This window comes from Salmo trutta, chromosome 1, assembly GCF_901001165.1.
Source record: "Salmo trutta chromosome 1, fSalTru1.1, whole genome shotgun sequence".
Classification (NCBI taxonomy): Eukaryota; Metazoa; Chordata; class Actinopteri; order Salmoniformes; family Salmonidae; genus Salmo; species Salmo trutta.
In genome coordinates this window covers 70,011,382-70,034,178 of record NC_042957.1, presented here as the reverse complement: position 1 = coordinate 70,034,178, position 22,797 = coordinate 70,011,382, and the positions used below count along the sequence as shown (strand labels likewise).

General features: G+C 46.7%; 2 protein-coding genes across 3 annotated transcripts in view; one reads left to right on the top strand and one right to left on the bottom strand.

The window, feature by feature from the left end:
• Positions 1 to 741: 741 nt before the first annotated feature.
• Positions 742 to 5,637, top strand: pam16 (presequence translocase associated motor 16). 2 transcript variants are annotated; one of them, XM_029773678.1, is made up of 6 exons: positions 742 to 868; positions 2,479 to 2,563; positions 2,778 to 2,914; positions 3,309 to 3,374; positions 3,519 to 3,554; positions 5,471 to 5,555. In XM_029773678.1, exons 1-5 carry the CDS (start codon positions 866 to 868, stop codon positions 3,552 to 3,554), a joined length of 327 nt encoding a protein of 108 aa, XP_029629538.1. In that variant the 5' UTR covers positions 742 to 865; the 3' UTR covers positions 5,471 to 5,555. The 2 variants fall into 2 exon arrangements, with proteins under 2 accessions (XP_029629538.1, XP_029629529.1); XM_029773669.1 differs by lacking the exon at positions 3,519 to 3,554 and having other exon boundaries at positions 743 to 868; positions 5,471 to 5,637.
• A 10,894-nt stretch (positions 5,638 to 16,531) lies between these two features.
• Positions 16,532 to 22,797, bottom strand: part of glis2b (GLIS family zinc finger 2b) — a gene marked incomplete in the record, with an annotated part of 84,879 nt that continues 78,613 nt past the window's right edge. The window contains 3 exon segments of the mRNA XM_029773560.1: positions 16,532 to 18,793; positions 22,119 to 22,237; positions 22,504 to 22,637. Coding sequence (XP_029629420.1) covers positions 18,030 to 18,793; positions 22,119 to 22,237; positions 22,504 to 22,637 — 1,017 coding nt within the window.

Genomic DNA, 22,797 nt, shown 5'->3' with positions numbered 1-22,797 from the left:
GTGGACTGCAGCCACTGTGATTAGTGACACCTTACTACCATCTGAGTACTCAAAAGCATATTGTTTAACTCAGAAGCTAATGGTTTAAATCAAACATCTCCTTAGAGGATACAAGGTACTTTTTGAAACAAAGTAACATAGTAATAATCTCTTGCACATGAGACAATAAAACATCTCCTTGGAGGATACATGGTACGGTGTATTTAAACAGGAAATCTCAACTAAAATCACTTCTAATCACTTCAGGGCCCTCAGCAAAGCTCACCTCCGGCACCTTGACTTAACCTACTCCCCTCATGGGCGCAGATACTGTACAGGGGACCTGCTTACTGCAAAAACAGGCAATGTTATGAATTTGTCACTGACATTTCCACAGCGCAATGACAGCCCGCACTGAGCCTGATTGGCTGACTATCCATTGTTGTTCAAAGCACTTTCTACCTAGCATGAGGATTAAAAGGGCAGCTTTCCGTAAAAATGAGCAGTCGTTCAATCTTTCCGGTGCAACAATGGGACAATTCGTAGTACAACGTATTTCTCATCCCTGGATTGAGGTCCTGCTGTCCGACCCTAGTGCAGCTAGCTGTAAGCAAACAAGTCTGGACTGCTGGCGAGACGTGATTATGTAGGCTGTGCAATGAAAATTGGTGCAATTTAAACAGCCATCCACTAGAGAGCAGTATTTTCATACAGTGAAAGTGCGGTTTGTGGATCTTCATCAAACTCGAATATCTTTGTTCCGAGTTTGGCCCTTGAACTTTGAACCTACTGCGACCTTGATGGGGTACATGTGAAAACGCCGTGCTCCTCCACCGTCTTATTGTGTACTGTACTGTAAATAATCGGATAAACCCGGGTATAAGTAATGGTGAGATATTTTTGTATTTTGAAACGCTATGAATTGCTATGTCATGATGAGGGAAGCTGTGAAGGAGAAACGCTGCTTGCTTCTCTTGCCAATCTTTGCTGTCTAATTTAGCTTATGCAACCGTAATGTATCCTTGATATGTCTTCTACCTTTGTAGCTAACGTTAGGAAGCTGGCTCATATTGTTGCTTTAATAAGCGAGCTAACTACACTGAATACATGTAAAGGCAACATGTAAAGTGTTGGTCCCATGTTTCATGAGCTGAAATAAGATCCCAGAAATGTTCCATAGGCACAAGAAACGTATTTCTCAATGTTGTGCGCACATTTTTTACGACCCTGTCAGTGAGCATTTCTCCTTTGCCAAGGTAATCCATCCACTTGACCAGTGTTGCATGCATATCAATAAGCTGATTAAACAGCATGTTCAATGTACAGGTGCACCTTATGCTGGGGACAATAAATGGCCAGTCTAAAATGTACAGTTTTGTCACACAACGCAATGCCACAGATGTCTGAAGGTTTGAGGGAACATGCAATTGGCATGCTGACTGCAGGAATGTCCACCAGAGCTGATGCCAGAGAATTGAGTGTTCATTTCACTACCATAAGCCACCTCCAACGTCGTTTTAGAGAATTTGGCATTATGTCCAACCAGCCTCACAACCGCAGAACACGTGTATGGCGTTATGTGGGCGAGCGGTTTGCTGATGTCATCGTTGTGAACAGAGTGCCCCATGGTGGCGGTGGGGTTATGGTATGGGCTGACATAAGCTACTGACAACTATTGCATTTTATTGATGGCAATTTAAATGCACCGAGGTATCTTGACAAAATCCTGAGGACCATTGTCGTGTCATTCACCTCATGTTTTAGCATGACAATGCACGGCCCCATGTCGCAAGGATCTGGAAGCTGAAACTGTGCCAGTTCTTCCATGGCCTGCATACTCGCCAGATGTGTCACCCGTTGAGCATGTTTGGGATGCTCTGGATTGACGTGTACGACGGCGTGTTCCAGTGCCCGCCAATATCCAGAAACTTCGCACAGCCATTGAAGAGGAGTGGGACAACATGTGCTGCATGGTGGTCACATCAGATACTGACTGGTTTTCTGATCCACGCCCCTACTTTTTTTTTTAAGGTGTCTGTGACCGACAGTCATGTGAAATCCATAGATTAGTGCATAATGAATTTATTTCAACTGACTGATTTCCTTATATGAACTGTAACAGGGGTAAAATTGTAAAAATGATTGCATGTTGCGTTTTATGGTTTTGTTCATTGTAGTTAATGATGCTCTCATCGGCACTGCAGTCACTGTGCATGCATCAAACCTGCTCTTCCTTTGCCCGCTCTGTCTGATCTGAAATACTTTCGTAACAGTATGCCTATGGCTGGTTCACAATGTTGACTGTCAACACAATGTTGCTTGAAACTAACCAGGTCTAATGTGAGCTGAGGCGGAGAAGTGGGTTTTTACATTGCGGTTGCCATTCATTCATTATGAGCTGTAATCTGTCGCAATACTAAGCCTTCTTGAGCCAAACCAGACTGTTGCATTCTGTTGACATAAAGTGTAACTAACAATCTCTCTGTTGTCTCTGTGTAGGCTAAATATCTTGCGCAGATCATTGTCATGGGGGCGCAGGTGGTAGGACGGGCGTTTGCACGTGCATTGCGGCAAGAATATGCAGGTATGTTCCTCACTCAACAATGCTTTGATATGATATTTCAGTGTAAAATGGACTATGAAAACATGTCTCATTTAGGGAAATTAAGCCTGTCTTTCTGTCTCTCTACCTGTCTCTCTTTCTCTCTCTATTGAGAGAGAGAGAAACAAATTCTGTTGCATAAATTGTCCTTACCTGAGAAGGTGACCAACCCTGTCTCTTCTGTCTCTGTCTGCAGCCAGTCAAGCTGCAGCGGAGGCCAGGGGCCGTGCCGGCCAGCAGTCAGCAGCAGCCTCTAGTCTCACTGGGATGACCTTACAGGAGGCCCAGCAGATCCTCAATATCGCCACGCTCACCCCTGAGGAGCTCCAGAAGGTACACACACTTTAAAGTACATTGAAGACAACACCCAGAGAACACAGGCCCTGTCCCTGCCCTAGCCCTTCCCCTAGGAACACCACACACAGATGATTGGATGGGTATAAACAATGTACCGGTACCTCCATCTTGTCCCCTAACAGGCTAGGAGGAGATGTTGCATGTTGTTAATCCCTATCCAGTCATATTTACACAAGTGTGTATGGGGTAGGGCGTGGGCTAGGGGGTTTTCTGGACAGGGCCACACTCACAAATTTAGAAGACAGGAAGTTCCTTCATGTGGCCTACATACAAGACAGACAAGTGTGTGTATGGTTGTAAATGTATTTCCATATCAGGCCATTGGTGGGGCCAACCTGTTCATGACTGACCTGCTGTACTTTGTCAACAGAACTATGAACACCTTTTTAAAGTCAACGACAAGGCAGTGGGCGGCTCCTTCTATCTACAGTCCAAGGTGAGGTCATTGTTTCATTTCCAGTATGGCTCCATCTCTGTGAGAGCCAGTGCTTACTAGATGAGGTCATTGTTTCATTTCCAGTATGGCTCCATCTCTGTGAGAGCCAGTGCTTACTAGGTGAGGTCATTGTTTCATTTCCAGTATGACTCCATCTCTGTGAGAGCCAGTGCTTACTAGGTGAGGTCATTGTTTCATTTCCAGTATGGCTCCATCTCTGTGAGAGCCAGTGCTTACTAGATGAGGTCATTGTTTCATTTCCAGTATGGCTCCATCTCTGTGAGAGACCGTGCTTACTAGTGTCAGAGAGGCTTGAAACCAGGTGACTCAACAAGCAATTGCTTCCTTCTTGTGACTATGAAGACTCAGACCACCTCCTTGAGGTATTCATTGGGCATAATGGCAAGTTGAGTCTCTTGGGTTTCATACCTGTTTGGTGCTTGTACAGAGCCTTGCACAGAGCTGTCCTGGTGATAATTGAAATTAGGCTGGTGACGGCGCACATTCCTAGACCTGTAGTCACTATCATGCCTTATATTAGGACACCACATGCCAGATCCAGTGGTAGTCTAAATGAATATTTACAATGTCAATGTGTCATTATGATAACAGAACAGTAGACAAATAGGATTTGCCATGTATTGAGGTGCACTGCTAAGGATTTTGATCAATTAATTGTGTGTGTCCCGTCTGCGTGTGTGTGTGTGTGTGTCCCGTCTGCTTGTGTGTGTGTCCCGTCTGCTTGTGTGTGTGTCCCGTCTGCTTGTGTGTGTGTCCCGTCTGCTTGTGTGTGTGTCCCGTCTGCTTGTGTGTGTGTGTGTCCCGTCTGCTTGTGTGTGTGTGTGTGTGTGTGTGTCCCGTCTGCTTGTGTGTGTGTGTGTGTGTGTGTGTGTCCCGTGTGTGTGTGTGTGTGTGTCCCGTCTGCTTGTGTGTGTGTGTGTGTGTCCCGTCTGCTTGTGCGTGTGTCCCGTCTGCTTGTGCGTGTGTCCCGTCTGCTTGTGCGTGTGTCCCGTCTGCTTGTGCGTGTGTCCCGTCTGCTTGTGCGTGTGTCCCGTCTGCTTGTGCGTGTGTCCCGTCTGCTTGTGCGTGTGTCCCGTCTGCTTGTGCGTGTGTCCCGTCTGCTTGTGCGTGTGTCCCGTCTGCTTGTGTGTGTGTGTGTCCCGTCTGCTTGTGTGTGTGTGTGTCCCGTCTGCTTGTGTGTGTGTGTCCCGTCTGCTTGTGTGTGTGTGTCCCGTCTGCTTGTGTGTGTGTGTGTGTGTCCCGTCTGCTTGTGTGTGTGTGTGTGTGTCCCGTCTGCTTGTGTGTGTGTGTGTGTGTCCCGTCTGCTTGTGTGTGTGTGTGTGTCCCGTCTGCTTGTGTGTGTGTGTGTGTCCCGTCTGCTTGTGTGTGTGTGTGTGTGTCCCGTCTGCTTGTGTGTGTGTGTGTCCCGTCTGCTTGTGTGTGTGTGTGTGTGTCCCGTCTGCTTGTGTGTGTGTGTGTGTGTCCCGTCTGCTTGTGTGTGTGTGTGTCCCGTCTGCTTGTGTGTGTGTGTGTCCCGTCTGCTTGTGTGTGTGTGTGTCCCGTCTGCTTGTGTGTGTGTGTGTCCCGTCTGCTTGTGTGTGTGTGTGTCCCGTCTGCTTGTGTGTGTGTGTGTCCCGTCTGCTTGTGTGTGTGTGTGTCCCGGTCGGCTTGGGGGTGTGTGTGATGCCCGTCTGCTTGTGTGTGTGTGTGTGTCCGTCTGCTGTGTTGATGTGTGGTCCCGTCTGCTGTGTGTGTGTGTGTCCCGTCTGCGTGTGGTGTGGTGTGTGTGTCCCGTCTGCTGTGTGTGTTGTGTGTGTGTGTGTCCCGCTCTCGATTTGGTGGTGTTGGTGTGGTGTGTCCCGTCTGCTTGGTTTGTGTGTGTGTGTCCCGTCTGCTTGTGTGTGTGTGTGTCCCGTCTGCTTGTGTGTGTGTGTGTCCCGTCTGCTTGTGTGTGTGTGTCCCGTCTGCTTGTGTGTGTGTGTCCCGTCTGCTTGTGCGTGTGTCCCGTCTGCTTGTGCGTGTGTGTGTGTGTGTGTGTGTGTGTGTGTGTGTGTGTGTGTGTGTGTGTGTGTGTCCGTCCCTCTGTGTATTTGAAGGTGGTGAGAGCGAAGGAGCGTCTAGATGAGGAGCTCTCTATTCAGACACAGGACAGTCAACCCAAACCCTCAGAGCAGAAGCAACAGACTCCAGAATCATGAACCATCCCTACCCCGCCCACTGTAAATTACACCCTCAATAAAAGCCTTCTCCTTTTCTCAACCCATGTCTGTGTGTATGACTCTGTGTGTATGACTGTACGAGATCAGGGTCGTGTTCATTATGCACCAAACGGAAGAAACCTCACTGAATCGGGGAGGTTCTATACCTGGAATTGGCCTATAAGAAACACTCATTTTCATTTTCCGCATTGTGCTCTAATGAACACAACCTGTAAATTAGACCTGGGTCATAAACATTAGTATTTGAAATTGCAACAAATGCTCATTCATGTTGTCACATCTACATCACAATGCTGCCACTGTGTGGTTGGTTCCAGTAGTGTAAGCCTCCATAATGGAAGAATTGAGCAGTTTTTGTTACTAGGAGTAGAGAGCCATCCTGTGCCATTATCCAATACATATATGACAGGCTCAGTGTTGACCCGTCATTCAGGGTTCCCCACCTGTTTTGATCACCACCTGTTTACATATCAGTTTGCAAACAATGTAATATATTTCTTAAATCAATGAGTTAATAAAGCTGCATACAAATATGAGCCGTGTTCAAATACCCACACTAACAACATGTATACTACATACTTAATGAGTATGAGTTCATTTTAGTATACTCTTAAGTGTAAACAAACGGTATTCTTTCAGTTGAGCGTAAGAGCGCTTCGCCTGTCTACCGGAAGTTGATGCAGTTGCTATTCAACATCTTGCTAGAATAAGAAATTACTAGCTAGACATTTTACGACTTTGGGTGTGTTCATAAATTCAATCTGAATTATGCACCTCCTTCAAATCATGATAAAGTTGGGAGAGAACATGCAATTCTGGTGCAGCACATGCGGCCTACAAAGTTACATGTGTAGGCTAGGGAATTTGATTTTAATTTTGAAATATAAAAATGTCTATAATTGGTATGCTGACTCATATATACATATCATAATATTTCCCAGAATGTTATTTCCTACCTCCTCTTTCTCTCTATTGTTGCTTCATTCCTTCCTCGCTTTCAACAGTTAAATGAAATGCGCTTAGTTGTCCGTATCTTTATCATTCTAATGACATGTTTGCATAATATAGGACTAGAATTAGATGCAGACGGCTTTTAAATCTCTTCAGGAAGATTGAATGGTTATGGGTCTGAATAAATAACTGCTATAGACTACCGCCATCACACGTTCGCTCTTCTTTCAAACTCCCCGTTAGTTCTATTGGCTGCTGTATTTAACATTCCGCAAACAAGAGCTTGCATCCCTCTTTGAATAGTTTATTGGTATAAGAAACGCAACAACAACAAAAAGTCCAGCAAGCTATTCTAGTCTAGCTTTTCCTACATGAGAGTCCAAGAGCTAAGCAGCGTTTCTTAGGAGAGAGGCCAGCGGAGCACAGGTGCGTGCGTATTGCGCAAGAGACAGAGGCTATACATTTGAAGTTATTATGCATAACCCATCATTCATTACCTAAATATAATGCAAATACTGCATTGAATGTACTACCTGTAAGAGGTAGGCTAGGACATCTATATCTATGCCTATATTATCTATTTGGATGAAATTGAGAAAGACTGCAAGAGAGCGGTCGCGTGTGCACTGATTTAAAGCAACGATGTTCAAGTGATAGGCTGTTTTAAAACTCTGCAGCTACAATTAAAACATATATATCTTTACAATAAAAAAATAAGGTGACCTCGGAAAACCATTCGGTCCTTATATTGCTTCATCATAGGATATGCTGCAGTAAATGTAGGCCTACCTGTCACCAGAACAAAAGTTACCATGCTGGGATGATAGGTCTACATGGTGAACTGCACTCCATAGTGAGGTGGGCTGCCTGTCCATGGATTGATGACTGAGCGTTGAAGACTGATCATGCAGCAAACAGCGAGAAGGCCGTAGAGAAGCCATATTTAGACATCGCATATAATTTAACAGTTCCATTTCACGTCATGCTGTTCATATAAATAATGTATTATAATATACCGGTTTCTCACAATTATTTATCCCAGGAAAATGGGGTGGTTTTGGGCGGTAAATCTCGGTATCCGGGTTCCTGCCATTCAAACCTAGCTTTGACCCTGGCTTGTCTGGGAAATAATCCATACAAAGTGAGTCCTTGCTGATGTTGTGATGTCATCCTAACCCCGGTCAATGTTGCCACTGATGTGTTCAAGGATCTGACATTGTCAAAGCCAACTACGTCATTCCATGCATCAGAGGACTCTACAACCATCTGAGGGTGTGTGTCCCCCAATTCTCCAAACTTTCCCCATAATGGTGTAAATGTTGGCTTACATTGATCCACCACTGAGTATAGTGGCAAGCTTGACAAAAGCCTAAAGAAATCCATTGACAAGTGCCTGAGCAGAACTCATCAAACAGAAGAAGCGGTACCCAATAGGAGCGATGGAAGAGGAAGCCCCACTCAGTGTTTTTGTATTTTATTTGATGGTTTAATGAAAGTCAATGAACTAAGAGTGTTAACCAAAATCTGTCCTCAGGACCCCAAGGGCTGCATGTTTAGTTTTTTTCCATTGCACTACACAGCTGATTCAAATAATACAAGCTTGATGATGTGTTGATTATTTGAATCAGCTGAGTTTGGGAAATGCTTGTTGACCAGACCTGTTGACCAGACCCAGTTGCTCTTGCATTGGTTTCTATGGGAGACACACCCAGTTAATTCGACCAGAAATGACCATTTAAAATGGTAAATGGCCTGAATGGACTATCTTCATTGATCCACTATCTTTGCCCTTTAGCCAATCAACAAAGAGATTTTGGAGTACCCATAGTGATGGATAGAGGGTGCACTGGCCACAACACCTGTCACGTCCTGACCCTTGTAAGATGTCATTTTCTATAGTAGAGTAGGTCAGGGCGTGACAGGGGGTGGTTTTGGGTGGTTTTCTTGTTATCTGTTTCTATGTTGTTTTTCTATGTTTCTATTTCTATGTTGGGGTTGTTGGGATGATCTCCAATTAGAGGCAGCCGGTTCTTGTTGTCTCTAATTGGTGATCATTTTTATGTAGGGGGTTTCTCCATTTGTGTTTGTGGGTTGTTCATTTTTGAGTAGTGTTATTTTCACTGCGTCACGGTTTGTTGTTTTGTTGTTACAAGTATTTTTGGTGTGTTGCAAACGTTTCACGGAATAAATAAATATGTGGAACTACAACCATGCTACGCGTTGGTCCGACCCTTTGAACAGCCGGGACAAGACCAGAGATTGTAGTTCCTCATCAACCCACATCTGAGATCTGCTGCTGATCCCAATGGCTGATTCTCTGTCATTCCGGAAGACACACAGCAGTTCCTGTCTAACACTGAGCAGAATTGCTGCCTAGTACCTACATGTTCAAGCATCCTTTTCAGTTGTGGAGCACCTCTTCAGCATTGGAGGGCATGTCATCAGAGGCAACAACTCCTCACTTTTAAAAAGCCAGTTATAAACTTGAGTTGTTATGGAATCATTTTTAACACTTAAAATTCAATTTAGATGTGATTTAAAAACAATATAAGGTGTGGTGTGTGTGATGCAGCACTCCGGATGTAGTAACTGAAAAATTACAAATAAATTGTATCAAATGCGACTTTATTAAACATTTTCTTTCCATTGACATTATCGTAATAAAATTCCTCTAAAACAGAAGCACACAGCTATGTTGTACCAATTGGAGACTTTTACAACTCTAAAATGAAGCATGTTCAAGAACCTCGAGAACACGATGCCAGGAAAAAATATATATTCATATATATATATTTCATATACTTTTATATCTTCTATATTTTCACTTATAATAAAAGGCACTTGGAATATGTTTTAAAATACTGACATTTAAAATATCTCAAAAAATGTGCAAAAAATAACTTGGATACAGGCCTCTTGTGGCCTTAGTCTTGAATTAACCCTTTGCGCACTGCTGTGGCACTACAGTCAATGAATGGCATCCCTTGTAAGTGGCACTAATATTGCTAGCTATCACAATTTAGTGCCCCAAATATTCCTGTGATAAGCACATACTGTGACTCTCGTTATAGCTTAATTATTCATTGGCGTCAATTAGCTTTTTGTTTTTAACCCTTTCAGGAAAAAGTACCGCTTCTTTTCAACTATGACAGATAGGGTTTAATTCTGAAAAAGAAAACATAAATCCAACATAAAAGTTATTGCTATTGGTACTCAAAACCAGCAAATTACAGAACCATATCAACCCACTGAGAATGAATTGACTTACACATTTTACATTTTCAACTGTTGGCAATTGGCATATCCCCTATAATATGAACACTCCTGGAGAAGACAAAGGTGCAGAACATTACATGACAGAACGTGCCCAAAGGGTTAATGATTCAAACAGCTTATTTTTATATTGAAATATGTGGAACCTGGAATTGGATCCGTGTCAATTTCAGCTTTCTCCACCCAGCAGCCTAGAACCGTAGCCTGGTCCCAGATCTGTTTGTGCTGTCTTGCCAACTCCTATTGTCATTGTCATGAATTCGCCAGACTGAACAAACAGGTCTGGGACCACGCTACCAGAACACTCCTCTCTCTCTCTCTCTGGCCTCAATGAGCAAGAGAGACAGAGGAGGAGAGAGAGATGAAGGGATGAATGGACAGAGGGGATTGGACTGGGGAGAACAGTCATGTCTGAGGATTCCACTGTTGCCAGGGAAACCTAGCCTACTTAACACCTGTTATTGGTGACATCATCTGACTCTGAAATCACACTGGAGGTCGGTCCAGTGACATGGAGGTGGTTTGCTCCTACCATGCCTGCCTGGAGGGAGATAGAAATACCGGCCACCAAAGAGGAGGCTAGAGAGTGTGTCCATGTGTGGAGCATCCTCCGTGTGTGTGATCACAGTGATTAAGAGTGGCCGAGGCAGAAATAGAAATATGCAGTGAATCTGCACAGCACTGCAGCCTCCGGCGCAGCATGACTTATTTTGACCCGCTCCTTAAAAACCCCAAACATATTTAGCCAGAGAGGATTATACTGGATATCTGGGTTTGTTTACTGTGTGTGTGAGGGCAAGCATGCATGTTTTAGTGTTTTACCCTGTCTGTCTGTCTGCATGCCTGTCTGTGTGTGTGACTGCCTGTTTGTGTGTGTGCCTGCCTGTTTGTGTGTGTGACTGCCTGTTTGTGTGTGTGCCTGCCTGTTTGTGTGTGTGACTGCCTGTTTGTGTGTGTGACTGCCTGTTTGTGTGTGTGACTGCCTGTTTGTGTGTGTGCCTGCCTGTTTGTGTGTGTGCCTGCCTGTTTGTGTGTGTGCCTGCCTGTTTGTGTGTGTGCCTGCCTGCCTGCCTGTGTGTGTGTGCCTGCCTGTTTGTGTGTGTGCCTGCCTGTTTGTGTGTGTGCCTGCCTGTATGTGTGTGTGCCTGCCTGTTTGTGTGTGTGACTGCCTGTTTGTGTGTGTGACTGCCTGATTGTGTGGGTGCCTGCCTGTATGTGTGTGTGCCTGCCTGTTTGTGTGTGTGACTGCCTGCCTGTTTGTGTGTGTGACTGCCTCCCTGTTTGTGTGTGTGACTGCCTGTTTGTGTGTGTGCCTGCCTGCCTGTATGTGTGTCTGCCTGCCTGTTTGTGTGTGTGCCTGCCTCTTTGTGTGTGTACCTGCCTGTATGTGTGTGTGACTGCCTGTTTGTGTGTGTGACTGCCTGCCTGTTTGTGTGTGTGACTGCCTGTTTGTGTGTGTGACTGCCTGCCTGTATGTGTGTGTGCGTCTGTTTGTTTGTTTGTTTGTGTGTGTGTGTGTGTGTGTGTGTGTGTGTGTGTGTGTGTGTGTGTGTGTGTGTGTGTGTGTGTGCCTGTTTGTCTGTGTGTGTGCCTGTTTGTGTGTGTGCTTGCCTGCCTGTATGTGTGTGTGACTGCCTGTATGTGTTTTTTACTCTAACCCTCCTCTGGTGAAAAGCTTTGTGGCGACCGCTGACCGGCTAGAGAGGGAGAGTTCAGCCTTTTGGCTTTAATTTATATACAAAAAGCAGAGAGCAGACAGAGTTCAGTGACCTAGTTTCCCTGCTGGCTGGCAGCATGAGGCAGGGAGAGGAGTGAGAGAGAAACGGGGTGGGCACTGACTTCAGAGACGAGAGGCCCTGGTGAGGGTGGGATGGGCTCTCTCTACCCTGTTCATTCATTTCTCCATTCACCCCCCCCACCATTTTAGATGTTCAGATTGTAATTCGTTCAGTTGATGTTGTCATGGGGATCCCTTCCTCTAAACCTAGGTCTGTTAAACCCTTCATCTAGCCTAGCCCTAGGTCTGGTAAACCCTTTGTCTAACCTAGCCCTAGGTCTGGTAAACCCTTCGTCTAGCCTAGCCCTAGGTCTGGTAAACCCTTCGTCTAGCCTAGCCCTAGGTCTGGTAAACCCTTCGTCTAGCCTAGCCCTAGGTCTGGTAAACCCTTCGTCTAGCCTAGCCCTAGGTCTGGTAAACCCTTCGTCTAGCCTAGCCCTAGGTCTGGTAAACCCTTCGTCTAGCCTAGCCCTAGGTCTGTTAAACCCTTCGTCTAGCCTAGCCCTAGGTCTGTTAAACCCTTCGTCTAGCCTAGCCCTAGGTCTGGTAAACCCTTCGTCTAGCCTAGCCCTAGGTCTGGTAAACCCTTCATCTAGGCTAGCCCTAGGTCTGGTAAACCCTTCGTCTAGCCTAGCCCTAGGTCTGGTAAACCCTTCGTCTAGCCTAGCCCTAGGTCTGGTAAACCCAGTCCCTAACAGATGCCCTCTATGTTTGCAATCAGAGGTTGAGAACCCATCCTCACCTCTGGATGGTGTTGTGTAAATTGGACACTGATTAATGTGTCCAGTCTGTGTAGCTATGGACCTTTATACCACCACAACCACTCCATCTACTGGACCAAATGGTCACTTTGACAGCACCATGAACATAATGTATGGCTCTGGAGGTAAACCCTGTCAATAGATGAACTCAGAGAGTGTGTGGGTCTGGAGGTAAACCCTGTCAATAGATGAACTCAGAGAGTGTGTGGGTCTGGAGGTAAACCCTGCCAATAGATGAACTCAGAGAGTGTGTGGGTCTGGAGGTAAACCCTGCCAGTAGATGAACTCAGAGAGTGTGTGGGTCTGGAGGTAAACCCTGCCAGTAGATGAACAGAGAGTGTGTGGGTCTGGAGGTGAACCCTGTCAATAGATGAACTCAGAGAGTATGTGGGTCTGGAGGTAAACCCTGCCAATAGATGAACTCAGAGAGTGTGTGGGTCTGGAGGTAAACCCTGCCAGTAGATGAACAGAGAGTATGTGGGTCTGGAGGTAAACCCTGCCAATAGATGAACAGAGAGTGTGTGGGTCTGGAGGTAAACCCTGCCAGTAGATGAACAGAGAGTATGTGGGTCTGGAGGTAAACCCTGCCAATAGATGAACAGAGAGTGTGTGGGTCTGGAGGTAAACCCTGCCAATAGATGAACAGAGAGTATGTGGGTCTGGAGGTAAACCCTGCCAATAGATGAACTCAGAGAGTGTGTGGGTCTGGAGGTAAACCCTGTCAATAGATGAACTCAGAGAGTGTGTGGGTCTGGAGGTAAACCCTGCCAATAGATGAACTCAGAGAGTGTGTGGGTCTGGAGGTAAACCCTGTCAATAGATGAACTCAGAGAGTGTGTGGGTCTGGAGGTAAACCCTGCCAATAGATGAACTCAGAGAGTGTGTGGGTCTGCAGGTAAACCCTGCCAATAGATGAACTCAGAGAGTGTGTGGGTCTGGAGGTCAACCCTGTCAATAGATGAACTCAGAGAGTGTGTGGGTCTGGAGGTAAACCCTGTCAATAGATGAACTCAGAGAGTGTGTGGGTCTGGAGGTAAACCCTGTCAATAGATGAACTCAGAGAGTGTGTGGGTCTGGAGGTAAACCCTGTCAATAGATGAACTCAGAGAGTGTGTGGGTCTGGAGGTAAACCCTGCCAATAGATGAACTCAGAGAGTGTGTGGGTCTGGAGGTAAACCCTGCCAGTAGATGAACTCAGAGAGTGTGTGGGTCTGGAGGTAAACCCTGCCAGTAGATGAACAGAGAGTGTGTGGGTCTGGAGGTGAACCCTGTCAATAGATGAACTCAGAGAGTATGTGGGTCTGGAGGTAAACCCTGCCAATAGATGAACTCAGAGAGTGTGTGGGTCTGGAGGTAAACCCTGCCAGTAGATGAACAGAGAGTATGTGGGTCTGGAGGTAAACCCTGCCAATAGATGAACAGAGAGTGTGTGGGTCTGGAGGTAAACCCTGCCAGTAGATGAACAGAGAGTATGTGGGTCTGGAGGTAAACCCTGCCAGTAGATGAACTCAGAGAGTGTGTGGGTCTGGAGGTAAACCCTGCCAGTAGATGAACAGAGAGTGTGTGGGTCTGGAGGTGAACCCTGTCAATAGATGAACTCAGAGAGTATGTGGGTCTGGAGGTAAACCCTGCCAATAGATGAACTCAGAGAGTGTGTGGGTCTGGAGGTAAACCCTGCCAGTAGATGAACAGAGAGTATGTGGGTCTGGAGGTAAACCCTGCCAATAGATGAACAGAGAGTGTGTGGGTCTGGAGGTAAACCCTGCCAGTAGATGAACAGAGAGTATGTGGGTCTGGAGGTAAACCCTGCCAATAGATGAACAGAGAGTGTGTGGGTCTGGAGGTAAACCCTGCCAATAGATGAACAGAGAGTATGTGGGTCTGGAGGTAAACCCTGCCAATAGATGAACTCAGAGAGTGTGTGGGTCTGGAGGTAAACCCTGTCAATAGATGAACTCAGAGAGTGTGTGGGTCTGGAGGTAAACCCTGTCAATAGATGAACTCAGAGAGTGTGTGGGTCTGGAGGTAAACCCTGTCAATAGAGGAACTCAGAGAGTGTGTGGGTCTGGAGGTAAACCCTGTCAATAGATGAACTCAGAGAGTGTGTGGGTCTGGAGGTAAACCCTGCCAATAGATGAACTCAGAGAGTGTGTGGGTCTGGAGGTAAACCCTGCCAATAGATGAACTCAGAGAGTGTGTGGGTCTGGAGGTAAACCCTGCCAATAGATGAACTCAGAGAGTGTGTGGGTCTGGAGGTAAACCCTGTCAATAGAGGAACTCAGAGAGTGTGTGGGTCTGGAGGTAAACCCTGTCAATAGAGGAACTCAGAGAGTGTGTACTCTACAGAGTGAGGATCTGTACAGGGCCTCTTCTATAACTGTGTGATTGTCAGTGAGGATTATATCTTATTATTATTATTATAAATTGGCCATCCCCTGACCCTACTCACCTGGGTCGTGTTCATTAGGCACCAAACGGACTGAAAAAGGAAGGGACTATCTGGATTTGTCCAATGCTCAGAAACACTACTTTTCCATTGCAAAACATGTTTTTATGTTTTCTGTTGCATGTCCTAATGAACACAACCCTGTTCAGGACAGGAAGGACCATCATCCCTACAGCCCCTCCATATCCTGGGCCAGCCCAGGGAGAAAGCTGAGTTACAGAGCAGCCATTACAAGAAATAGAAAACAAAGCAACTTCAACATCAGAAAATGTCTCGTCTGAACATCGATGACAAAAGAACAAACAAATGTCTAACAAAAACAACCAGAACTGTGATTATTCTCAAAACAATGGACATACCGTCATGGAAAATAAAGTATGGACATACCGTCATGGAAAATAAAGTATAGACATACCGTCATGGAAAATAAAGTATAGACATACCGTCATGGAAAATAAAGTATAGACATACCGTCATGGAAAATAAAATATGGACATACCGTCATGGAAAATAAAGTATAGACATACCGTCATGGAAAATAAAGCATGGACATACCGTCATGGAAAATAAAGTATAGACATACCGTCATGGAAAATAAAGTATGGACATACCGTCATGGAAAATAAAGTATAGGCATACCGTCATGGAAAATAAAGTATGGACATACCGTCATGGAAAATAAAGTATAGGCATACCGTCATGGAAAATAAAGTATAGGCATACCGTCATGGAAAATAAAGTATAGGCATACCGTCATGGAAAATAAAGTATAGGCATACCGTCATGGAAAATAAAGTATAGGCATACCGTCATGGAAAATAAAGTATAGGCATACCGTCATGGAAAATAAAGTATGGACATACCGTCATGGAAAATAAAGTATAGGCATACCGTCATGGAAAATAAAGTATGGACATACCGTCATGGAAAATAAAGTATAGGCATACCGTCATGGAAAATAAAGTATAGGCATACCGTCATGGAAAATGGAAATGTAAGACCTTTAAAGAAAGATGGAGAGTGAGTGAGTAGAGGTGGAGGGGTATTTGGCTCTTCAGGGGAATGTTTCTTGTGTTGAGATGCTCCTCTCACCTGTCCTCCTCTTCTCCTCTCACCTCCCCTCCTATACCCACATAGCATGGTTCACTCAACATTCTACATACATCATATCTCTGCGACGGCAGCTTGTGGAAGGACCCCAGAGTCCACAAAGAAAGGTGGCCGTTTCAAGCCTGAGCGTAAATGAAGGGAAAACCAAGGTAGTGAAGATGGAAAAAGAAAGACAAAATGTTTCCAGAGAGCCACAAGTACAAGTTGGCAGTTCCATGTTTTGTAAAACGTTACAAAGACATTGGTGTGTATGGTATAAGTGCATGTTGAATGCATCAATCGAACCACACGGATTCCTACATAAGTAAATTGTTCTAAAAGTCTGTGAATTAACCCCACTTCCTTGGAAAAGTGAAGTGACACAGTTTCTAGTGTGGCTGTGGTTCTCTGACCAGCCCAGCTGTACGTAGCAGTAAAGCGTGGTTCACACCGCAGGGCCAAACCATGCCTGTCTGTAGCAGCCTGGCCTGGTTACGCCATGATGCTGGAACCATGCTCAACAGAACAGTGTGGAAAGGAAATCCGATAGAGTCAGCCCTATAGTGTCAACCAGACAGTCATGTGTCACACACCCTGTGCTTCAGGATACACAGCTCCCAGTCTACCCTCAAGGCTGGATATTTTTTGGCACAGTGTGGGAATGTTGAACTCGGGACAAAACAACCAACAGCCAACTCCACAAGGACTCAGGACTCTTCACTGGACAGACACCTGTTTTACACAGTTGCTTTTAATGAAAGGTCATTTCAAACACTGTTCCACAACACAGTGTGTTACTTAAACAGTGGACCTTTCATACTCAGTACTTCACTCACTGTGTCATTTACAAGTAGAGTTGTTGTGGACAATAATACATTGGACTGGGAGGCTGACTGGCCAGAGTAATTCACCTGTCCACCAGGGGGTACATAACAACACCTGGGCCATAGACGTTACCGTGAAGAAGAAGAAGAATATTGGTCATTTGCTGGGTGATATAACACAGTTTGTCTGTCTTCTAAGACTTCAGTTGCTCTGCGTCCTAACACAGCCCCTAGTGTGCAACGACAAGCCCGTCACATATCACTGTGGAAAGGGCTGGTCCACGATGGTCACCCTCCCCGAATCGGGAAAAGATTGTCAAAAATAGTCATCAAAGTGCTCCCGTTCAGTTTCGGTTATGTTTGAGGAGAGTTGTTGAGAGCTTAGCAGCAGTTGTGAGGTTTACATCACTATAGCCTGGGCTGATCTACTGACTCAAAGGGGCTTGGTGCTCCTTGGTTGGATGTCATTCTGATTGACATACACATCATCGAATAATGCGTGTGCTCCTGTGGACGGCACTCTGATTGACATCCAATAGCACCGCCCTACTGTTTAAAGTAAGGAGATGCAGTCAATAACCCGCATTCAATTAATCCGTAATCCCCTTCTAAATCAGTTTGACTTCACTTCCGATAAAACAGGAAGTTTGTCCCATTGTGTTCCCAGCACTTGATAGGAAGTAGTTTCTGTAACCTTTAAAGCAGCGGAATGGGGACGTACTGTGTGTTGCTAGCCTAGCAGAGAGCGCCTCCTACTGTTTCATTTGTGTGTCTACCTTACTGCTAGGCCACAGAGCACACTGTCAACATGAACATTATCAATACATAACCATGAGGTGGAGCTTGAGCAAGGACACAGAGCATTAGAAGACTGTCGTTTCAATGGAGCCCGTCCAGAAACAAAGGAAACGTAAGTACGTGAGAAAAGCCAGAGAATGTGGTGAAAAGGTGAGGAGGGCCACTGTTGCATTTTTTTCTAGTCTTATGAAATAATACAAAATTACACATGATTGAAATATATTTATGAGTTGTTGATGGTCCCAAAATGTGCTAGATAAATGCAAAGATAGCAGTGCCAGATACCTCAGTTTACGTTTCTCTAATGAATTATACTTTTTTTTGTCCGAGCCAATTTTACAAACTGAGGTGTGGACTTTGTTGTTAAGTTTAAGTTGCCTGAAAGTAGACTTTCTTTCTTTTCACTTTTCTTTTCACTTTTTCTTTTCTTTTCACTTTTCTACCTTTTTCTACGTTTTCTCAGCCCCCCTTGAGCTCCTCTGGAATGTGTGTGTGTGTGTGTGTGTGTTTGTGTGTATTAGTTGACCACAGCTGGCTTGAGCACAACCGTGCCGGAGGGGATGACCACCCAGGACAGGGGGTCGTGGGAGGCCCCCGTGGAGAGGTTCAGCACCCCCCCACGATGAAGCTTGTCCTTCCCCTCCTCCCCCCCAATTTTCCCCTTGTGGTGACACCCGTGGTGGTGGGCCCTGCGCTCCGAGGCGGACGACCCCATGGATCCTCCTAGGGACACGGGCACCAGGGCTGAGGAGAAGGCCGGGGAGAGCCCCAGGGACGACTTGGTGGCCAGGCTCAGAGGAGAACCATTGAAGGACAGGATGGAGGTGGTGCAAGGGGAGCTGGGGCACCCCCCCAGCGTGCTCAGGTCCAGGGGCCGGGGGGTGAGGGGGGATAGAGGGATGGAGCCCGCCAGGCCCTGCAGAGCGTGGCCCCCCAGGAGAGCGGCAGCGGCACTGGGGATGATGATATGGGCCCCACTGAGGTAGCTCAGCTCCGACTCCCCCAGCTTCCCCCCTCCTCCAGCCATCCCCACCCCCAGGGGACCCACCTTGAGCAGGGAGCTCAGCCCACCGAGAGAGGCTTGCTCCTGGGCTACAGAGTGGCCGTGGGCCTTGATGTGCTTACGGAGGGAGCTAGGGTCTGTGTAGCGCTTCAGGCAGCCGGCCATCTTGCAGTAGTAGGGCTTGTCCACGTAGTGGGTGCGTGTGTGCTTGAAGCGGTCGCTGGAGTTGGAGTAGCGCTTGTTGCAGCCCTCGTATGGACACATGTAGGGCTTCTCACCTGAGGAGAAAATACATTCAGGTAAGTTATTCAATAAACTTGATTTGTTATTTTAGCGTGAGAGATTACATGAAGGAAGGAATGTTTTCAAGTGTATACAGCATACAATCAATGTGTGACTTTACAGTTAGAGAATCTTTTCAGTCTTTTGTGCTGATCTGTCTGTCTGTCTGTCTGTCTGTCTGAGTGTCTGTCTGAGTGTCTGTCTGTGTCTGTGTGTCTGTCTGTGTCTGAGTGTCTGTGTGTCTGAGTGTATGTGTGTCTGTCTGTGTCTGAGTGTATGTGTGTCTGAGTGTCTGTCTATCTGTCTGTCTGAGTGTATGTGTGTCTGAGTGTCTGTCTATCTGTCTGTCTATGTCTGAGTGTCTGAGTGTCTGTGTGTCTGAGTGTCTGTGTGTCTGTCTGTGTCTGAGTGTCTGAGTGTCTGAGTGTCTGTGTGTCTGAGTGTCTGAGTGTCTGTGTGTCTGTGTGTCTGAGTGTCTGAGTGTCTGTGTGTCTGTCTGTGTCTGAGTGTCTGTGTGTCTGAGTGTCTGAGTGTCTGAGTGTCTGAGTGTCTGAGTGCCTGTCTGTGTCTGAGTGTCTGAGTGTCTGTCTGTGTCTGAGTGTCTGTGTGTCTGTCTGTGTCTGTGTGTCTGAGTGTCTATCCAACCTGAGTGTCTGAGTGTCTGTGTGTCTGTCTGTGTCTGAGTGTCTGTGTGTCTGTCTGTGTCTGTGTGTCTATCCAACCTGAGTGTCTGAGTGGCTGTGTGTCTGAGTGTCTGTGTGTCTGAGTGTCTATCCAACCTGTGTGTCTGTGTGTCTGAGTGTCTGTGTGTCTGTGTGTCTGAGTGTCTGTGTGTCTGAGTGTCTATCCAACCTGAGTGTCTGAGTGTCTGAGTGTCTGTCTGTGTGTCTGAGTGTCTATCCAACCTGTGTGTCTGTATGTGTCTGTCTGTGTGTCTGAGTGTCTGTGTGTGCCTGTGTGTCTGTGTGTCTGTCTGTGTCTGTGTGTCTGAGTGTCTGTGTGTCTGAGTGTCTGAGTGTCTGAGTGTCTGTGTGTCTGAGTGTCTGTGTGTCTGAGTGTCTGAGTGTCTGAGTGTCTGTGTGTCTGAGTGTCTGTGTGTCTGTGTGTCTGAGTGTCTGTGTGTCTGAGTGTCTGAGTGTCTGTGTGTCTGTGTGTCTGTCTGTGTCTGAGTGTCTGAGTGTCTGTGTGTCTGTCTGTGTCTGTGTGTCTGAGTGTCTATCCAACCTGTGTGTCTGAGTGTCTGTGTGTCTGAGTGTCTGTGTGTCTGAGTCTCTGTGTGTCTGAGTGTCTATCCAACCTTAGTGTCTGTGTGTCTGAGTGTCTGTGTGTCTGAGTGTTTGTGTGTCTGTGTGTCTGAGTGTCTGAGTGTCTGTGTGTGCCTGTGTGTGTGTGTCTGTGTGTCTGTCTGTGTCTGAGTGTCTGTGTGTCTGAGTGTCTGTGTGTCTGAGTGTCTGTGTGTCTGTGTGTCTGAGTGTCTGAGTGTCTGTGTGTCTGAGTGTCTGTCCAACCTGTGTGTCTGTGTGTCTGTGTGTCTGAGTGTCTGAGTGTCTGTGTGTCTGAGTGTCTGCGTGTCTGTGTGTGTCTGAGTGTCTGCGTGTCTGTGTGTGTCTGAGTGTCTGTGTGTCTGAGTGTCTGTGTGTCTGAGTGTCTGCGTGTCTGCGTGTGTCTGTGTGTCTGTGTGTCTGTGTGTCTGAGTGTCTGTGTGTCTGAGTGTCTGTGTGTCTGAGTGTCTGTCCAACCTGTGTGTCTGTGTGTCTGAGTGTCTGAGTGTCTGAGTGTCTGTGTGTCTGAGTGTCTGAGTGTCTGTGTGTCTGAGTGTCTGTGTGTCTGAGTGTCTGAGTGTCTGAGTGTCTGATTTTCTGAGTGTCTGTGTGTCTGAGTGTCTGTCCAACCTGTGTGTCTGAGTGTCTGAGTGTCTGTGTGTCTGAGTGTCTGTGTGTCTGAGTGTCTGTGTGTCTGAGTGTCTGTGTGTCTGAGTGTCTGTGTGTCTGTGTGTCTGAGTGTCTGTGTGTCTGAGTGTCTGTGTGTCTGAGTGTCTGTGTGTCTGAGTGTCTGTGTGTCTGTGTGTCTGAGTGTCTGTGTGTCTGAGTGTCTGTGTGTCTGAGTGTCTGCGTGTCTGTGTGTGTCTGAGTGTCTGAGTGTCTGCGTGTCTGCGTGTGTCTGAGTGTCTGTGTGTCTGAGTGTCTGTGTGTCTGAGTGTCTGCGTGTCTGTGTTTGTCTGAGTGTCTGAGTGTCTGTGTGTCTGAGTGTCTGAGTGTCTGTGTGTCTGAGTGTCTGTGTGTCTGAGTGTCTGAGTGTCTGCGTGTCTGTGTGTGTCTGAGTATCTGTGTGTCTGAGTGTCTGTGTGTCTGAGTGTCTGTGTGCGTCTGTGTGTGTCTGTGTGTCTGAGTGTCTGAGTGTCTGTGTGTCTGAGTGTGTGTCTGAGTGTCTGAGTGTCTGTGTGTCTGAGTGTCTGAGTGTCTGAGTGTCTGTGTGTCTGTGTGTCTGAGTGTCTGTGTGTCTGAGTGTCTGCGTGTCTGTGTGTGTCTGAGTGTCTGCATGTCTGTGTGTGTCTGAGTGTCTGTGTGTCTGAGTGTCTGTGTGTCTGAGTGTCTGCGTGTCTGCGTGTGTCTGTGTGTCTGTGTGTCTGTGTGTCTGAGTGTCTGTGTGTCTGAGTGTCTGTGTGTCTGAGTGTCTGTCCAACCTGTGTGTCTGTGTGTCTGAGTGTCTGAGTGTCTGAGTGTCTGAGTGTCTGAGTGTCTGTGTGTCTGAGTGTCTGTGTGTCTGTGTGTCTGAGTGTCTGAGTGTCTGAGTGTCTGTGTGTCTGAGTGTCTGTCCAACCTGTGTGTCTGTGTGTCTGTGTGTCTGAGTGCCTGTGTGTCTGAGTGTCTGTGTGTCTGAGTGTCTGTGTGTCTGAGTGTCTGTGTGTCTGAGTGTCTGTCCAACCTGTGTGTCTGTGTGTCTGTGTGTCTGAGTGCCTGTGTGTCTGAGTGTCTGTGTGTCTGAGTGTCTGTGTGTCTGAGTGTCTGTGTGTCTGAGTGTCTGTGTGTCTGAGTGTCTGTCCAACCTGTGTGTCTGTGTGTCTGTGTGTCTGAGTGTCTGTGTGTCTGAGTGTCTGAGTGTCTGTGTGTCTGAGTGTCTGTCCAACCTGTGTGTCTGTGTGTCTGAGTGCCTGTGTGTCTGAGTGTCTGTGTGTCTGAGTGTCTGTGTGTCTGAGTGTCTGTGTGTCTGAGTGTCTGTCCAACCTGTGTGTCTGTGTGTCTGTGTGTCTGTGTGTCTGAGTGTCTGTGTGTCTGAGTGTCTGTGTGTCTGAGTGTCTGTGTGTCTGAGTGTCTGTCCAACCTGTGTGTGAGCGGTTGTGTATCTTGAGGTTCTCCAGGCGAGAGAAGCTCTTGTTGCAGGTGGGGCAGCGGTGAGGCTTCTCATTGGTGTGTGTACGGATATGGATAAGCATCTTGTACCTGCAGACACACACACACACACACACACACACACACACACTTGAGTATAATAACAGGTGCACACGCAAACCCATATGGAACAATGTACTTGAATGAGTACAAGGAATTCACAACATCTTTCTGAAAAGTTAGGAAGGTAGTTTTGAATGATACTCATAGAGGTGTTATGACTGGTTTCATGAAGGAAAATGGTGGTAAATGTCTGATGTTGGACACATTTCAGTGGTTAGTTAATCATCTCAGTCATGATCTGAGGTCAGTCTCACCTAGCGTTGAAGCCCCGCCCTTTGCGAGCGCAGCCGTCCCAGTGGCAGCAGTAACCAGAATCCTTTTCAGGTTTGACGTGGAAGTCGTTGACGTGGTCCACGAGGTCTTGCAGGGACTCAAAGAGAAGATGGCACTGGAGAGAGAGAGAGGGTGAGAGAGAGAGGGGGAGAGGAGGGAGAGAGAGAGAGGGGGGAGAGAGAGGGGGGGAGAGGGGGGAGAGAGAGAGGGAGAGGCGAGAGGGGGGAGAGAGAGAGGGGGGGAGAGAGGAGGAGAGAGGAGAGGGGAGAGGGGGG